At 46.7% G+C, this 18,515-nt stretch overlaps 1 protein-coding gene across 2 annotated transcripts in view; it reads right to left on the reverse strand.

Moving 5' to 3' along the window:
- The window catches only part of LOC129840386 (sodium-driven chloride bicarbonate exchanger-like), a 37,616-nt gene that overhangs the window by 2,557 nt on the left and 16,544 nt on the right, over positions 1-18,515 (reverse strand). For both annotated transcript variants that reach the window (XM_055908219.1, XM_055908220.1), the window contains 22 exons: positions 17,402-17,557; positions 16,069-16,210; positions 15,825-15,985; positions 15,439-15,627; positions 14,086-14,174; positions 13,472-13,629; positions 13,198-13,285; positions 12,920-13,066; positions 12,425-12,519; positions 8,891-9,065; positions 8,401-8,534; positions 7,436-7,681; positions 5,461-5,566; positions 3,368-3,529; positions 2,730-2,843; positions 2,457-2,618; positions 1,832-2,083; positions 1,430-1,672; positions 1,013-1,138; positions 817-884; positions 431-544; positions 116-154 (listed from right to left, as the gene is read on the reverse strand). In XM_055908219.1, the coding sequence (XP_055764194.1) occupies positions 142-154; positions 431-544; positions 817-884; positions 1,013-1,138; positions 1,430-1,672; positions 1,832-2,083; positions 2,457-2,618; positions 2,730-2,843; positions 3,368-3,529; positions 5,461-5,566; positions 7,436-7,681; positions 8,401-8,534; positions 8,891-9,065; positions 12,425-12,519; positions 12,920-13,066; positions 13,198-13,285; positions 13,472-13,629; positions 14,086-14,174; positions 15,439-15,627; positions 15,825-15,985; positions 16,069-16,210; positions 17,402-17,557 (3,140 nt within the window). In that variant the 3' untranslated portion in view covers positions 116-141. The remainder of the gene's footprint in view (positions 1-115; positions 155-430; positions 545-816; positions 885-1,012; positions 1,139-1,429; positions 1,673-1,831; positions 2,084-2,456; positions 2,619-2,729; positions 2,844-3,367; positions 3,530-5,460; positions 5,567-7,435; positions 7,682-8,400; positions 8,535-8,890; positions 9,066-12,424; positions 12,520-12,919; positions 13,067-13,197; positions 13,286-13,471; positions 13,630-14,085; positions 14,175-15,438; positions 15,628-15,824; positions 15,986-16,068; positions 16,211-17,401; positions 17,558-18,515) is intronic.

Below are 18,515 nucleotides of genomic sequence, written 5' to 3' on the forward strand. Positions count from 1 at the left end.
GTTGACACTGTCACCTCCACATCATACAATGATAAACTGCACATTGGTTCAAGAAAACTGCAATGGAGGGACAAGATATGTTACACCATGCCATTGAGGATTGGGATTCACTTACCTTTGGGATAATGAGCTTCTGAGAGGTTAGGAAGGGGAGCTTATGATGGGAATGGAATGAGAAAGGATAGGGGTCAAGATAGAAGTTAATGAACATCTATATCTCTACAACGAAGGGCAGGACAAAATCCACCTTTGATATCCACATTAAATATGTTTTACAGTATTCACATCATGAACAATAGAAAACAAGACAGTAGCAGAGATTGGACAAGTAAAATGGCATGCGGCTAATATACAGGTCCAATAAATAGATGAAATGGCATTTTTTGGTGAGAGGTTTGTATTAATTGATTGATTGGTGGACATTCCAAACCTTTTGGAGCTTGGATCCTTCTTGGAGTTGTCACTGGGACTAATACTATTCCACACGTTCCCGAAGGAGCCTTTGGACATCTCATCGGAAATGTTCACCGTCGCGGGATCGCTCCTACAAAACCAAGGATGCTCTGTCAGTCACTGCATGTTCTCATGGTCAAGACATCCTCTGACATGTGTTGATGATTAGGCCCTGATCTTGAATTCGCTGAAATCGTGTCTGCTGTTGCTGGCACTAAAAAAGTGTGCTTGTGCCGCGGTGTTGACACAACTCATGTGCAACATGGCCCTCTATATAGATAGTCACCAAAACCTGTACCAGGTTTTTTTTAAACTAACTTTTTAGTGCCAACAGTCTCTGGATGTTTCGTTAGTTGGACTTACTTGTAATTTCCTTCCAGTGGCAGAGTAACTATCCCCTCCTCCTCCTCCACTATAATACTGGGCTCCTCCTGGAGAGAAGAAAGTGACTGTTAAATCACACACTATTGCACCACAAGCCCAGATGATTGATAGAGTCATAATGTGCTAATATATCTGTAAAGCTTCAGTATGTTTAAGAGCACCAAGTACTGTATACCTCTTCTTCTTCTCCTTCCTCTAGTTTCTTCTTCTTCCACTCAGGCATCAGGTCGTCCAGCCAGCTCAGCTCCTTCTTGGTGAACATGAAGTCCAGAAGCTTACGGATGAACACCAGAGCCAACACCTAGAGGAGAGAAGCAATCCTCCTTACATTCTCCTCCTGTCAACTAAGTGTGGTGAATGACATCGACACGTGCTGTACTTACTGCACGTAAAGCTTAAGGTGAATACCGAATGAAATATAAAAGCTAAATTAATGCCAACATACTCAGACATAACGTCTCTTTCTCAATCTCTGGTGCACACGCATACACACAGACCCCCCCCCCCCCCCCCCCCCCCCCCACCACCACCACCAACACGCCCACCCTACCCACCCAAACACAACCCCACCGTCCACACACACACACGTTACCATCATGGGGAAGACGATGGCATAATTTGAGGTCTTGATGACCCACAGCAAGACCAGGCAGCTGAGCTGGATGATGGTGAAGAGGTGGACCTTCCTCAGGGGGACGTGTCTCAGGTAGATGAAGTCTGGCTGGTGCTTGGCCGGCATGCCAAACAGCTTGAGACGGTCAAAGAACTGGATACCTCTCAGTGAGGACGCTCCCATGTACAAGAACACTCCATAAAGTACAGGCATGGGGATAAACTGGAAACAGACAGACAGCTCTCCATTTAGTCTTCAACAGTTACTGTATGTATGCTCATGTACGTGCACTTGGGTGCATGACTGTGCTAAAGTGTGTGTGTGTTGTAACTGATCTCATGTATATCTGAGGTCTGCCCTTTGACCTCGCACCTCCCTCACCTTGAGGACAGAGGTCATGAAGACGGAGCAGCCCATGAGTAGGAAGATCATGAGACCGGTGAAGCGCTGCTCTCTGATCCCCAGGAACTTGGGCTGTTCCCCGGGGGCCGAGCACTCTGACTCCAGCTTCAGGCTGTTGACGTGGGAGATAGAGAGCACGGTGGCTGCCACGAACCAGGGCAGGCCCATCACAGAACACACCCCCAGCATCACCCCCACCACAAACAGGTCCAGGTGGTAGCCACAACCCTTCTGTTGATGGGCACCAGAGATGTGGGGTTATAGCATCCATATTGCAGATATACAGGCAGTATATCTATAATACATGAACAATAAGGAGATATACTGTATACTGTTCAGATCTTTAGTTATAGAGAAATGAGGAACAGTATGCAAGGCTTTAGTTCAAATGGCAGCCATAGCCAAATGGGACAGAAATCAAATAGTCCCCAAAAAACGTTTGGTCAAAACCCCCAAATAGAATCAGCCTTTAGGGCTTGGACTGTTCATTATATTGTAATAATGACCAGTTACATTTTCAATTTCACATTTTAGCTGTGATCATTTTTACCATCGTATAGCAGTAAAAGCTGACAGTAGAATGACTTGAATTGGCAGCCATCACCTTCAGTTTGTGCTCCTTCCTGTTGATGATAACAGCAGTGATCTGTTGGTCCATGAAGATGAGGATGGTGCAGAGCAGCGCAGGGAGGACCGCGATTATAGTGGTCCACCACGGGTTGCGTCCTATTGGGTTCACTATCCAACCACGGTCGTCTCTGGTTGGCTGTGGGAGGGAGTGAACGTGATTTGTGTGTGTGTGTGTGTGTGTGTGTGTGTGTGTGTGTGTGTGTGTGTGTGTGTGTGTGTGTGTGTGCGTGCACGTGTGTGTACTCACCTTGAACTTGTTGGGGACCTGCAGTTTGGGTGAGGGGATTCCCAGGGCATAGTCCACTAGGACCATGGTGAGGATGGTGATGAAGACAGCAAAGTCACTGATCTGGGCTCTCACCTGAAGAGCAAGAGAAACTCACAGTCAAACTAGGAACTGAGCTTATGGCCAATCTCCTATCGCTCAGTGTCATTTGAATACAAATAAATTGTCTGCTTTGTCTGTAAAGTCTTCACTTGTCCGCACGTTTGTTCCCATCTATCTTGTTCAGGTCGTTGTTGTAAAAGACAATGTGTTCTCAATGACTTACCTGGTTAAATAAAGGCAAACAAATCATAATCATTATAATAACAAAGTGCAAGTAAATGTAGGATCTCTTAGATGCCACTAGGAGGCATCAATATACTGGAAAATCTATTCTTACTCATGCAGCACACAGCACACATTGACACATCATTGAAATAGAATGGGTAGATTTTCATATTAGGACGCACCAGTAGGCGGTTGAACACGGATACATCCACCAAAGCCTGAGAGATTATTTGGCAAGCATCAATCAATCAAATATCATTGAAATCCCTGCACATGTGGCTACCGGTCCACATTCCTTGCACTCAGGAAGCATGAGGTGTAGTTGGACGTGCCTTGGTGGGGAAGTAGCGGCTGGTCTTGAACTCCTTGAGGAAAGCGGACATGAAGACAGTAGAGAAGAAGAGGACCGCGGACCAGAAGAGGACGTCAGGAATGTAGGGTCCATGGGGGCCACAGGCGCTGCCCTCAAACTCCCCTCGGAACACAAAGCACTCCTACAGCAGATACAGAGAGATATGTGAGTGGAACTCCATACCCCATATGTTTCCTATGAAGTTAACAGAATAGACTGGCTATCTTGCCTACTACAACTACATACTGTGTACTAACAGTACTACATACAAACATCAACATACTACTCATTCATACTGAGAAGTCATCATCTAATGCACAACCGCGCTTGTTCCCCGCTATTTGTTTATGTTTGTAGAGCGCATCCCCTATTCTGATTATCAGCTGCTGTCAAACACACGTGGGTGTGAAAAGACGATTCTCTTCCTCAATAGTGTGCAGCAAATTCTACTTGATGAAAAGCCGAACTGAGTCTGACATCCTGCCATTTAAAACATACACATTTATTTAAATTTCACATACAATAAAACGTTATATTTTCGCATACCCAAAAAGTCTACTATTTAGAACGCAAGTATGGGTATTTGGACACGGCCACTGTAAGGTATAAGTTAACTAGATAGGAAAGATAATAAGACCCAGTCGACGTTAGCCTCTGGTCCCAGATCTGTTTGCAGATAGCCAACTCTTACTGTATGGTTGCCACAACCATAGGCTTTACACACTTAACAGATCTGGAACCAGGCTAATTGGAAATGCATTGGCACACTCAATGTTAGGTCAAATGTTTGTACATGCTGCACAGTGCTTATATTCTGTAGTACTCCACCACTGACATGTCATAGGAATGGCTCCACTATAAATATATTTCATGTCCTCTATGCACTGATTTGGACAGAATCAAAGTGCATGAGTGACTGGCCAATGCTGAACCATGCCTGTGTGAACCCAGTCATTCATGCACGCACGCTTGCACTTTGGATTGCAATCCCATAGTGTGTGTGTGTGTGTGTGTGTGTGTGTGTGTGTGTGTGTGTGTGTGTGTGTGTGTGTGTGTGTGTGTGTGTGTGTGTGTGTGTGTGTGTGTGTGTGTGCATACAGTATGTGCATGCATGTGTGTGTGCATACGTGTGACAGAGTCACAGTGAATACTAAGAGAATGCTCTACGGTGACTGTTTCTCTACGGTGACTGTTTCTCTACGGTGACTGTTTCTCTACGGTGACTGTTTCTCTACGGTGACTGTTTCTCTACGGTGACTGTTTCTCTACGGTGACTGTACATGGTTAAATCCTGTTGAAATCCTGCCTACATGTCTTTAATCCTGTCACGCTGTTCTGTTCCCTCTGGGGAAACACATTGTACTATCCCTATAGCCTCACATCGCTCTCCATGGGATAGCTGTTTCACCATGAAAAATACACTTTATTTACACAATATAATATGTGTCGCAATTTGCTGATGAGTGATGTTTTAGAAGTAATTGAGTGAGGAGTGTTAGCTACATTTTACACATTTAACTAGGCAAGTCAGTTAAGAACAAATTCTTATTTATAATGACGGCCTACCAAATGGCAAAAGGCCTCCTGCGGGGACGGGGGCTGGGATTAAAAATAAAATAAAAATACTACAACACGACAAGAGAGACACCGCAACACTACATAAAGAGAGACCTAAGACAACAACATAGGAAGGCAGCAACACATGGCAACACAGCATGGTAGCAACACAACTGGACAACAACATGGTAGCAACACATCATGGCAGCAGCACAACATGGTAGCAGCACAAAACACGGTACAAACATTATTGGGCACAGACAACAGCACAAATGGCAAGAAAGTAGAGACAACAATCATGTATCCATATTACTTCAGGGGGTGGTTATTGGTCAGTAGTCCCCCGTGGTGCCTGACCCTGCACTGCACTGTAATACTCCTGACCTCTAGAAGTTCATGTGATGATTGCACAGTGCAGCTGGTGCTCTGCTACAGAACGAGGTAGTCAGTGACCTTACAAAGCATGGCCTCATCCCCCTGAACCCAAGAGCTTTTAGGCTTCAAACCCCTCTTTACCTTGACCTCCATGCTGGTCCAGTTGACCTCTGATGCAGTGATGTTCCTGTCCTCCCAGTACCTCAGAGTGGAGTTGCTGGGAGCCTTTGGCTCCACACACGCACACCTGCCAGAGCACAACACACATATGCATGGATACACACACACACACACACACACACGCATATAAACATTCACACACAAGCCCGCAGACACACACTTGCACAAGTACGTACACACGTGCACGAGTAAACACACACACTCGTCATGTTCCAGCCTCAGTCTACACATGTCAACACATTTAAGTCCTCTACTATATAAGTCGTTACACCTCAAAAAGCGCAAGAAAGAGGATTTTGACACCCACTGTCTCAGATTGTTCTGAAATCTTTTTTGTAGTTATTAACGGATAAGATTAGCGTTCCTGAAATATTGTTTTGTTGAAATATAATTTGATCTCAGGGAAATGAAAGGATTGCACCCAAATTGGCTATTTTAATTTATTGGACTTATATGAGCAAAAGCAATTAGTTTTCTACCTAAAATAGCAAAGAAAATGTTGTGAGCCATTTAATAAACACAAGAGACCAGCAAAATGGATAAAAGGGTGTGGTGGCAGTAGCAGGAACAGCGCCATCTAGTGGGCAAAACTTGGTACGTTCATACTAATTTATGGTGTAGAATGCAAGTGACTTCAATGACTAATTTCTCTGAACAATGGGGAAAAGACATCACCAGATTCACAGGGAATACATTACAAAGAATGAAGAAGCAATACTCCAAGCAGCAGCTCCATACTACGTGTCAGACATAGAGAACTGTTACTGTATACTGGTTGTTGGGGTGAGTTCGGTGTGGGATGTGGGGGTTCCGTGGATGGCTTTTATTGGATTCCTCATGTCTTACTCTTTGTTATGAAGAATGATGGTCCAAGTTGGATGTTAGGTACTATATTTATGAATCCTATAAATTAAAACAGCCAATTTGGGTGCAATCAATTAGCTTAATTTCTCAGAGATCAAATAATATTTCGACAAAATAATGTTTCAGGAATGTTAATATTATCTGTTTCTAACTACAGAAACAAGTTCAGAACAATCTGAGATGGTGGGTGACATGGCTTGACGAAATGACCCATAAGGATTCATCTCTATGACTTCACCAATGTTCGGAAAACATTAACTTGACCGTACATTACATCGACTTGGAACAATTACATCATGTATTAATGTAGGTCCCTGGGTTTACACATGGGATTATTCAGCCTACTGTAATAATCTTGTCGCATTACCGAAAAACTGGATAAACTGCCCATATTGCCCATCTGTGCTTTGACGATGTAGCTAGCTAACACTAAAGCTGTGTACAGGACTCTGGTTTACTGTCTGTGTTTTGGCCAAAAAAAACTGGACTGTTTTCCACCTGCAGTATTGTAGGTGGAGTACTACTTACACTTACGAATGCTACTTAAACAAAGAACTACAATTTACTCCTACCACTACTAGTTCCACTTACGATTAGCGGTAGTTAGTGGGGTACTGGTTCCATTAATGAGTACACTCTTAGAAAAAGGGTTCCAAAAGGGTTCTTTGGCTGTCCCCTTAGGAGAACCCTTTTTGGTACGACCCTTTTGAGTTCCATGTAGAATCCCTCTGTGGAAAGGGTTCTACATGGAACCCAAAAGAGTTCTCCCTGGAAACAACAGGGTTCAACCTGGAACCAAAAAGGGTTCTTCAAAGGGTTCTCCCGGGGGGACACCCGAAGAACCCTTTTTGGTTCTAGATAGCAGATTTTTTTCAAAGATTATACTACAGGTTACGAGTACTAGTTTAATTTGTTGGCAGTTAAAGGAGTACTACTTCCCCCTATGAGTACTACAAGTTTACTAGTTGCACTTACAAGTACTAGTAGTTAGAGGAATACTAGTTCCACTTATGACTATTTGATACACTTACGAGTATTAATTCCACTAACTAACACTATTTCCATGACTTACGAGTACTGGGTGAGTTTCTGCAGGTTGTTGTTCATGTTGATGGGGTAGTGTTCCCCCAGGTGGATGAGTTTCTCCAGGGCCTCGTAGATGAAGATGATGCAGATGAGCGAGGCGAAGGCCTCCTCTGTGAAGCGGGTGATGTAACAGACCAGGGAGCTAGCGTCTGTAGCCACCAGGACCAGGCAGAGGAACGCCGTCCACAGACCGATACAGGCCCTCAGGGAGAGGTAGGACAGGTCATAGTCCCTGTGGACAAACACACACACGTGTAACTTGGTAGGACGCGAACCCCCCCCCCCCCACGTTTCTTCATTTTTTATTTAACCTTTATTTAACTAGGCAAGTCATGCCTAGTCATGCCTACATACATGGACACACACACACGCATGCGCACACACACGCACACACAATATGTGACTGCAATCCAAAGTGCGAGCGTGCATGAATGACTGGGTTCACAGAGACATGATTCAGCATGAGCCAGTCACTCGTGCACGCACTTTGACTCTGTCCAAATCTTTGCAGAGAGGAAGTGGAGTCACTGACATGAAATCTATTTATAGTGGAGCTGTCCATATGAAATGTCAGTGGTACAGTGCTACAGACATTGTACCTAACACTGTCTGCCAATATATTTCCAATTAGCCTGGTTCCAGATCTGTTCACATATATAGCCATAGTCATAGTACCTGTTGACAAACACACACACGTGTAACGCGAACCCCCATCTCCCACTCGGAAGACCAACGTCTTAACTATTAGCCCAAAAGGACATTTCTTCTTGGGCCGAGGGTGTCACCGATTTTCACACGAGCGACACACACACGGACACACACACACAACCTCAGAACAACCCGTATATTTAAAGTCCTCCCACATGCCAGGAACAATGTACTGTAGCCACGTCACAGTGATGAGAGCACCTAAGACAACGTGACAACGTATCTAAAATGGGGCAAACTCACTTGCAGAATTTGAAGAGAATCTTCTCAAAGACTAGAACAGGGCCTGTGCTGCCGAGGATGGTGAGAGGCTGCCCAGCGAACAGGGAGTAGGCTATCCCCGTCATGGAGGCCCCGAACAGCGACTCAATTGCACTCTGGCCAAAAGGGGAAGTGACAGTAATGGGTTAATGGACCACAGGTTACATCGCACTTTCATAATAACTACACCTGTGAGTCTATGCAGTCTTTATTTGTTGAAGTTGGTTATCTACTAGGGGATACGGCAACCAAAACATAGCTATCCGTTTAGTTCAGCTTCATCAGGACACCATCGTGCTTACCTAACGTGTGAATATAAAAGTGCTTTATTGTTGTGCAGAGCTCCGTCAGAAATGCAAAAACCAACAAACACATGAAGTAGGCCTTCAGAAAGTCTGTTCTTCTGCCATTCGTGATAACATGTTGTTAGCGCAGCAAAGCTGTGTCATGTAGTATGAGCGGTGTGTCTTACTATGCGTCCCTCGGTGGCTTCCCCCAGCAGTCCTCCGAAGGTGATGACAGGAGACATGCAGGCACAGTAGAGGAAAAGGAAGGAGGCCAGACACTGCAGGCTCAAAGCGTCCGTGTAGTCAGACAGGTAGTGGGGCGCCTTGCGCTTGATGTCCATGAAGAACCCTCCAAAGAACCTGGACATGACACACACATTAGCGCATGTACACGTGCAAACACAAACACCATCTTAGTGAACCAGCATCAAATACCACATGAAGTAAAAAGGAGTGTTCCCTTTCATTTTTCAGTTTCAATGGAAAAATGTATGCACCATAGTGTCACGCCCTGACCATAGAGATCCGTTTATTCTCTATGTTTGTTTGGTCAGGGTGAAACTCGGGTGAGAAAGGCTATGCTTTCTGGTTCTTTGTTTTTGGCCGGGTATGATTCTCAATCAGGGACAGCTGTCTATCGTTGTCTCTGATTGGGAATCAGACTTAGGCAGCCTTTTTTCCTTTTCTCATTTGTGGGTTGTTGTCTTTGTTCGTGGCATGTATAGCCTTACAGAGCTTCACGTTTGTTTTGTTGTTTATTGTTTTTGTTGGCGACATTTAAAATAAAAGAATGTACTCTTACATCGCTGCACCTTGGTCCGGTCATTTCCTTGACGACGATCGTGACAAAACAACCCACCACAAACGGACCAAGCGACGTGGCCGGGAGGAGCAGACAGAGTGGGCATGGGAAGACATTCTGGAAGGAAAGGGATCCTGGACGTGGGAGGAGATCCTGGCTGGAAAGAAATCGCCTGCCGTGGAAGCAGGTGGAAGCAGCGAGGAAGGCGGAAGCAGCTAGTAAAGGGGCCCAGCATTACACAGGTTCACGGCTGGCAAGGAAGACCGGGAGGCCACTCTCCCCCAAAATCTGGGGGGGCACACATGGAGGTTGGCGGAGCTAACTCCCCATGCTCACGATAGGGAGCGTGGTACTGGTCAGGCACCGTGTTATGCGGTGAAGCGCACGGTGTCTCCAGTGCGCGTTCACAGCCCAGTGCGCTCTGAGCCAGCTCTCCGTATGTGTCGTGCTAGAGGGGGCCTCCAGCTAGGACGGATTGTGCCAGCACAGCGCTCCTGGTCTCCGGTGCGCCTCTTTGGTCCAGGGCATCCTGCGCCGGCTCTGCGCACTGTGTCTCCTGTGCGCTATCACAGCCCAGTGCGTCCTGTGCCTGCGCTCCGCACGTGCCGGGCCAAAGTGGGCATTCAGCCAGGACGAGTGGTGCCAGCTTTAAGCACCAGATCTCCAGTGCTCCCCCACAGCCCGGTTCGACCTGTGCCTGCTCCACGGACCAGGCCTCCAGTTTGTCTACCCAGCCTGGTGAGTCCTGTGCCTGCTCCAAGAACCAGGCCTCCAGTATGTCTCCCCAGCCTGGTGAGTCCTGTGCCTGCTCCAAGAACCAGGCCTCCAGTATGTCCACCTAGCCTGGTGAGTCCTGTGCCTGCTCCAAGAACCAGGCCTCCAGTAGGTCTCCCCAGGCTGGTGAGTCCTGTGCCTGCTCCACTGGCCAGTCCGGGGCCTGCAGAGAGGGTCCCCAGTCCGGGGCCTGCAGAGAGGGTCCCCAGTCCGGGGCCTGCAGAGAGGGTCCCCAGTCCGGGGCCTGCAGTGAGGGTCCCCATTGAGAATCATACCCGGCCAAAAACAAAGAACCAGAAAGCATAGACTTTCCCACCCGAGTCACACCCTGACCAAACAAACATAGAGAATAAAAGGATCTCTACGGTCAGGGCGTGACAGTACCCCCCCAAAGGTGCGGACTCCGGTCGCAAACCTGACACTATAGGGGAGGGTCCTGGTGGGCATCTATCTTGGTGGCGGCTCCGGTGCGGGACGCAGACCCCGCTCCACCTCTGGCTCCCCCCACTTTGGTGACACCTCTGGTGCGGGGACCCTCGTCGCCAACCCCGGACTGGGGACCCTCGCTGCAGGCCCCCCAGTCTGGGGTCGGGACAGCTGTCTATCGTTGTCTCTGATTGGGAATCAGACTTAGGCAGCCTTTTTTCCTTTTCTCATTTGTGGGTTGTTGTCTTTGTTCGTGGCATGTATAGCCTTACAGAGCTTCACGTTTGTTTTGTTGTTTATTGTTTTTGTTGGCGACATTTAAAATAAAAGAATGTACGCTTACCACGCTGCACCTTGGTCCGGTCATTTCCTTGACGACGTTCGTGACACATAGTGTGTTTTTAAATGTTTTTTTTTTTTTAACACATTCCCACAGGCCACACACTAGGAGGAGGGTTGGAGAGAGGAAACATTCTGATGCTAGAGGAAGCACATGGCGTCCTAGCCAGAGGCGGTTGCCGGGGTAACGGTGGGCATGACTGAGTGGTAATTCATCCGAGCGGAGATGGATGCTACGCTGTGGCCCTCCGGGAGATCATGGCTCGCGGCAGAACTGGGCTGCAGGCCAATCTACTGTACACGTCAGGATGAGTTCCTCAGAGACCTACTGTAGCAGGGAGCATCCCTTACAACTACATCACTTCAAATCCCACGACATACAGTATCCACTTACTACAACTACACATAGCCTACTGCCTCCCTTTAAATATACTGTATCACACTACTACAGCTTCCTCCTCACGTTAGATACACTCTACTACACTACTGTAGATACCCAGAACACATGACACCTGCAATAAAGTATTGTTAATAAAGTTGTAACATTGTATTGTGAGTGTCCGTCAGTACTCATAAGCTACTGCTAATAAGATACTAATACTTCATGATTTCATACGTTATTTTGCACTGTTAAGTATTTATTAGGCATTTTCAGAGATTAGGCAACACTTATTTACAGGATCAAAATGCTTATGAGCGAATGCTGTAGGCTATTAACTATTGAACTAATTATCGCCTATAAAACAGATTCAGGTCAGCACTTAGTTAATGCACACTTAGTGCTCGTATTATAAGTGGACATGTTACATGACGAACTAATAATACCTTAATAAAATATTCAAAATCTGCTCTTAGTTAATGCACACAGTTAGTGCATTATATGTGGACATCAAATTGTACAATGAAGTGTTACCAAAATAGCTAAAGTGTTTTCGCCAGGGTTGTCGAGGCACATATTAATAAGTGATGCTGGTCTTATGTAGGAAAGTATGCATGGATGATTCCAAATGCATGTATCACAATGAATCAACCACAGCTCGTTTTGTGAACGCAGAGCTTGAGGAATGAGAGACCCATAAGGATGTGTGTTTTTTTTTAAAGGGTGGCTAGATGTACTGCTGGGGACAGTGAGAGCCGGAGAGGAGACAAACAGGGGACTGAAAGACAAAGACAGAGAGGACCAAAGATGGTCCACAGTGCTGTAGATCACACTCACAGTGCTGTAGATCACACTCACAGTGCTGTAGATCACACTCACAGTGCTGTAAATCACACTCACAGTGCTGTAGATCACACTCACAGTGCTTGCCGGCCTAATCTCAGCCCAAACACACACACCACTTCAACTTACAACCACCACACACACACTCAAACCTACCTTCCTGTGCGCTGTAGCTCTGGGCCTCCATGGCCACCAGGTTCCTCTGCTTCTCCCAGATCTCCGTTGAGTAAAGGAGGGACCTTGCGCTTTTCCTGTGTGGTAATGAGTAGAGTTCAGAGGTCAGATGGAAAATAAATATTTATTTGCCAAAAATAGCTATATAATTTATTTTCTCCACTAGTAGGAGTTGGCCTAAAATAGCCTGTCAGGCAAAACATTCCTTCCAACAACACAGGACTGATTTTTTAAGGACAAGCCGCCTGGCACGTACCAAAAACAGCTGATAATAGAAAAACAAAACAAATGGATTCGGAGGGAATTAGAACACGTCCTTGGGGTACACCAGCCGTTAAATCCGAGCACAGTTCAGATTGGGTTTAGCCAGTGATGCAGTTGGAAGCAAACTAACAGACGATGGCACAGGGTCAGAGCATCTCAAAATAAGTCTCTGGTTAGGGGTGATGTGATAGACACCACCAGGAAGAGGCTCACCTGAGAGGGCACGTTTTTGGGCGGCTCTATCCTGATGGAGGGGTCCCACTCCCCAGGTGGCAACACAGTCACCTGGTCCAGGAACTCATCGATGCCGGCCACCAGGTCGTTCCTGTCCTTGGCTTTATACGCCACGTCATGGAACACCTGGGAGGGGGCAGAGAGGGAATGGGGTTAACCTGTATGCGTCATCATGAGCTGTTCTTAAACTTGGCTAACATAACCAAAGGCCACACGGGGAAAAGTACACACAGGACTACTGCAACGTGGCTACTTACCTCGTCTGTCATCAGAGTTGCGATGGATCGGCCAATCTCATGGTACTGTGGTCCTTTTCCCAGAGGCCCCAGCAGAATGAACAGGAACCTGAGGGAGAACACAGAAGAAGGTTTTAACCATGGTTTTACCTGAATAGAGTGCATCCACTCAGGAACTTACTCAATGCAAAAACACCAATCCCAATTTAGTTACGAACAAATAAAATTCATAGTATTAACCGCAATCATCATTAAACAACAATATTTTAATAAAATTAGAGCGTGTGTGTCTGACCTGGTGGTGATGGGAACCTCAGCCAGGCCGTTGAGCAGCACGGCGGGACACAGGCGGACAAAGGCCACCACAGGCTGCTCCAGGAACTCTAGCTCCCCCACCAGGACGTTGGATGCCTCTGCACCGGGGGGAATCTTCTTCATGAAGTGGAGGTCAATCTACAGACATGATAATCCTATTTAGCTAATAGGAGATAGGAAAATATGCTAAATAGGGTCGACTGAAATGAAGGCCAGGGGATCGTGGATAGGCCCACCGAGAAATCTGTCATATATAGGCTACTGCAGATGTTTGGCTAGATACTGGGTTGTGACTAGAATCAGTGGGTTTATTATTCACTGAGCTACAGAGAAATGGCTAAACACTTTGAGTGGGTCACACAGCATAGTAAATGCACTGGTCTAACACATACGAACTGGTGGTTAGCATAGTCACAGTAATGTAGCTACTTGCTAATGTACTGTATGTCGATGAAAAGTAGCATTGTGCTTAGTGGAAACGTTTGGGTGACCTGGTAGCCTGGTAGCCAACCTTGGTATTACAACAACCATAGGAGTTGGTTATACGGAACATAGGAAATATGGTGCGACCAGGCTCGGTGAGTGGGGCCTTAACTTGCTGAAGTCCACATGGCTGTTCTCCCGGCTGACATGTTCCTTGCCCTCTGTGGTGGCTGGCTGGGACTGGGGAGAGACTGTCTGACCTGGGAGACATCAGGACAGGAGAGAGCCAGCCTGTTAGTCACTCTCACTGGACAACATCCTGCACAGTATTCAGATTAAGGCTTTCAGTGTAACACTATAATCTAGATGAAATTCATCAATTGATTACTCCTACCTAGATTAATGAAGGAATGAGGCCTTGACGATAGTCTTTGTGATCAAAACGATGCACTTTCTACGTTGAATTTGCATGTAGTACTATTTTACTTTTGAAGGTTTGGTACTGCCCAAGAGGTTAGAGAAAACACGTGGAGATTATTAATGGATGTACAGGAGTTAATGAAGTGGATTTATGATTGGTTTTGGTATTTGTAACATCTAAATGAGTTCCATTTGAGAAAAGCCCAGTCTCAGACTAGACTATAGGCGTCCTGGCTCGTTGCCTGTATAGATCTCCTCGTCTGGGTCCATTGTTGGGATAGGGCAGTAACCCTGGGCAACAGCCTGGTGGAAGCTGAAGCAAACTGTGCTCTGCTTAGCTCTACAAGGCAGCGATTGGCTGTCTGGATCTGAGTGGAGGCGGCCACGTCAGGGGTGCTTTGACGGGGTGGGTCTTACAGATGGGGAAGGGGTGGTGGTGGACACACATGGAGGGCAGCACACACACAGAGGCCATGGCCGGCAGGAGAAGGCCTGTCTGAAGGTTCTGTCTGTGTGTGTTTGTGTCAGTCTTGGGGGGTGTCTTCGTCTTAAAGGTGCAAAAGAGGAGGGAGCTGTCGACTGGATGTGTAAACGAATACACAAACATGCACACAGACACAAGCAGACATATATACACACATATATACATGCAAACAACACAGACACACACACATAAAGACACACACACACATAAAGACACACACACACATAAAGACACACACACACATACACACAAAGACACACACACACAAAGACACACACACACAAAGACACACTCACAGATACACACACACACTCTCACAGACACACTCACAGACACACCCACACAAAAGGAGAGAATGTAGATAGTAGTTGAGCTATTAATCAGACAACACAGCAAGTCACACAGAGACAATACAGCACAACAATCAGAAAAGCCACAATACTGTGATTTGTGTGTGGTTGGTTGGTTTGTGTGTGATTGCTGTGTGATTGGTTGGTTGGTTGGTGTGTGATTAGTTGGTTGGTGTGTGATTGGTTGGTTGGTGTGTGATTGGTTGGTGTGTGATTGCTTGGTTGGTTGGTGTGTGATTGCTTGGTTGGTTGGTTGGTTGGTGAGCTCACCGTTCTTGTCCATGGAGTGGGGCTCGGAATGCTTCTTGCCGATGTCGGCGAAGGAGCGTACGATGGGGATGCGGTTGGCCAGCTTCTTGTGGTTCTGGTGGTGGTGCTGCTTCAGGAGCGCCTCACGGATCCTCCTCCTCACGTCCTCCCCCACCGCGGCCGACACCTCATGCTGGTCCAGGACCATATCTGAGAGAACACACACATAGATTGGTTAGGGGTTGACTGCCTTGCTCAAGAGCACAACGGCAGTAGTTGGCACCTGATATTCTAACTCCAGTAACTCTCCAGTTGCAGACTCATTCCCGTCAGATTTTCCCCGTCGACCCTCGGATTTGAACCGGCAACCTTCTGGCCACCCTCCAATCCAGCGCCACTCTACGTACCGGCGATCTCCTCCAGTGAGTTGGCTCTCATGTCCAGCAGCACGGTGCCGTTGAGGATGCAGCTCCTCAGCTCAAACAGGCTATGAAGAGACAGGGTGGCCACGTAGGGCTTGCTCCAACGCTCGCCTCCATCCTCCACGTCCTCCTCAAACTTCAGCCACCTACACACACAAACAGATACGCATAAGACAAAAACGGACACCTGATTGGCTGTGGAGCTGAAGCGGGTCGTGCGATTGGTTACCTGGCGGTCTCCTTCCACTCTGCGTCCTCGCCCTCTCTCAGGCAGATCTCATCCAGCTCAGTGAAGAGGGCGTGAGATATGTGCTCCTCATCACCATCCTCTGTCCCCAGCAGGAACTGCACCCTCTGGGCAGGAGTGTCTGCTGTAGAGGGGTAGTGGAGGAGGAGGAGAGAGTTGGGGGGGGTGGAGAGGGGGGAAGAAAGGGAGAGGGTGGAAAATGAGAAAGAGGTTGGAGAGAGAAAGAGAGAAAGAGAGAGAGAAAGAGAGACAGATAGAGAGAAAGCGAGAGAAAGAGCGCGAGAGAGAAAAAGAGAGAGATGGAGAGAAAGAAAGGGATAAAAAAGAGAGAGAAAGAGAGAGAAAGAGAGAGCGAGAGAGAGAGAGAGGAGTGCAGAGAAGTGGTGTGAAGAGACACCAATCAATGTAGCCTGGGTGCCAGTCTGTTCTGCACTCTTGCCAACGATCTGGCCTCGCGGTAATATCAACGGTCATTATGCAGACGGATTTTGTGCGGGGTCACCGATTTAGTTTAAGAAATTTGACATGAGCTAGCAACTATTTGTCAGGATAGACAAATAGCAATTGCTTAGCAACTTGAGAAAAAAAAGGATTTTAGTCCAAAGTGATATAATTCCAATATTTGCATAACCCTTGTATATTTGCAGAACCCAATATTTGCATAACCATTGCGTTATTGAATCAGGATCACATCTTCTGTTCTCTTTTGGCTCATTAATGATAGTTGGCAAGAGCACACAGAGATCTGAGACCTGACTAGTGTCAATGACAGAGAAACAAGAACAAATGACAAGTCACACATTTTCACTAGGAACATTTTGTCAGTACACTGCCCCCATAGACTTACAGTTCACTCTTAGATCATTTTTTTGGGATGAACCCTTGTTGGTTCCAAGTAAAACCCTTGTTGGTTCCAGGTAAAACCCTTGTTGGTTCCAGGTAAAACCCTTGTTGGTTCCAGGTAAAACCCTTGTTGGTTCCAAGTAAAACCCTTGTTGGTTCCAAGTAAAACCCTTGTTGGTTCCAAGTAAAACCCTTGTTGGTTCCAGGTAAAACCCTTGTTGGTTCCAGGTAAAACCCTTTTGGTTCCAAATAGAACCGGTTTGGGCTCCATGTGGAACCCTTTCCACAGAGGGTTCTGCATGGAACCCAAAATGGTTCTACACGGAACCAAAAGGGGTTTTACATTTAACCAAAAAGGGTTTTCCTATGAGGACAGCTGAAGAACCCTTTTGGAACCCTTTTTCAAAGAGTGTTGTTTGGTCACATTTTCACAGGGAACCTTCTTTGCAGCACACTCCCCCCATAGACTTACTGTGGGAGGGTGATTCTCTGCCATCGCCGTCCACCCCAGATTCCCTCTCTTTGGATCTCTTCCTGCTGTTTTTGTTGTGGCCGCCATGGTGACGGTGACGTCGGTGGGACTTCCTCCCCAGGGGAACATGGACCCCGATGTAAAGAGTCCGGTGGCCTGGGGACACGATGAAAACGTGGCAAACTATAATCACTATAACCCCAGAAATGTAGGGCCTACAACCACAGGGCCTACAATAAATGCATTTACTAAAATGTACTTTTAAAATGTGATGCATTCATTAAAACGCATGGCCCTGATGGAAGAAAAAAAATAACTTGTGTCAGATTCATACAAAATAAATGACAATTTAGTGTCAGATGGAAATGAAATACTGAATCACTGCAATGATAACACACCCTTTCTCACTCTCTCTCGTCCTCACCCCCCCTCCATCTTTCTCGCTCCCTCGTTATATGCCACACTCCCTTCCCTGTTCCTTACTCTCTCTCTCTGCCATGGTGAGCATAATCTATTCTGACTCCAATGCTGAGCTAGAACAACCAAAATGGCCTGCCCTATAGGTCTCAAACCAACTCCGGGAGAGCTAGGGTGCACATGGTGACATGGACAAGACCCTGGCCATTCATCTCTCTGTCATATCTCTGTCCCTACCTCCAGGTCTGCTCTAACAGCACTACTCAGTGGAAGTACTGTTTAACAAAAACAACCATGCACAAAAACTAAGGCAGTAAGTCAAGGACAGGATGATTCTAGCAATACGTCTCCCTGAAACGTCATGTGTGACAGCCTTAGCGTGTGGCCTGTTACAGTCACAACAACAACAACAACAACAAAATGAACCTCTGAGTCAGCCGGCAACACACTGACATCAACAAAACATCTAGCATGGTATATCACAGTGCAATAGAGTATTTCTCCCTTTGAATGTGTGGTAGAGACTATTATGAAAGACAATAGGGCAGCCTAGGACATGCCTGGTTGAAACACTGAGGACCCCGGAGGACCCTGGCTGCAGCTTACAGTCTGTGAGTCAAGATGGGAGGTTTTCTCTAAAACATCCCTCACGCCTGTGAACTTCCGGGTGTGATGGAACGTCTGTTCTCTCCCATCC

Source organism: Salvelinus fontinalis, chromosome 41 (genome assembly GCF_029448725.1).
Source record: "Salvelinus fontinalis isolate EN_2023a chromosome 41, ASM2944872v1, whole genome shotgun sequence".
NCBI lineage: Eukaryota > Metazoa > Chordata > Actinopteri > Salmoniformes > Salmonidae > Salvelinus > Salvelinus fontinalis.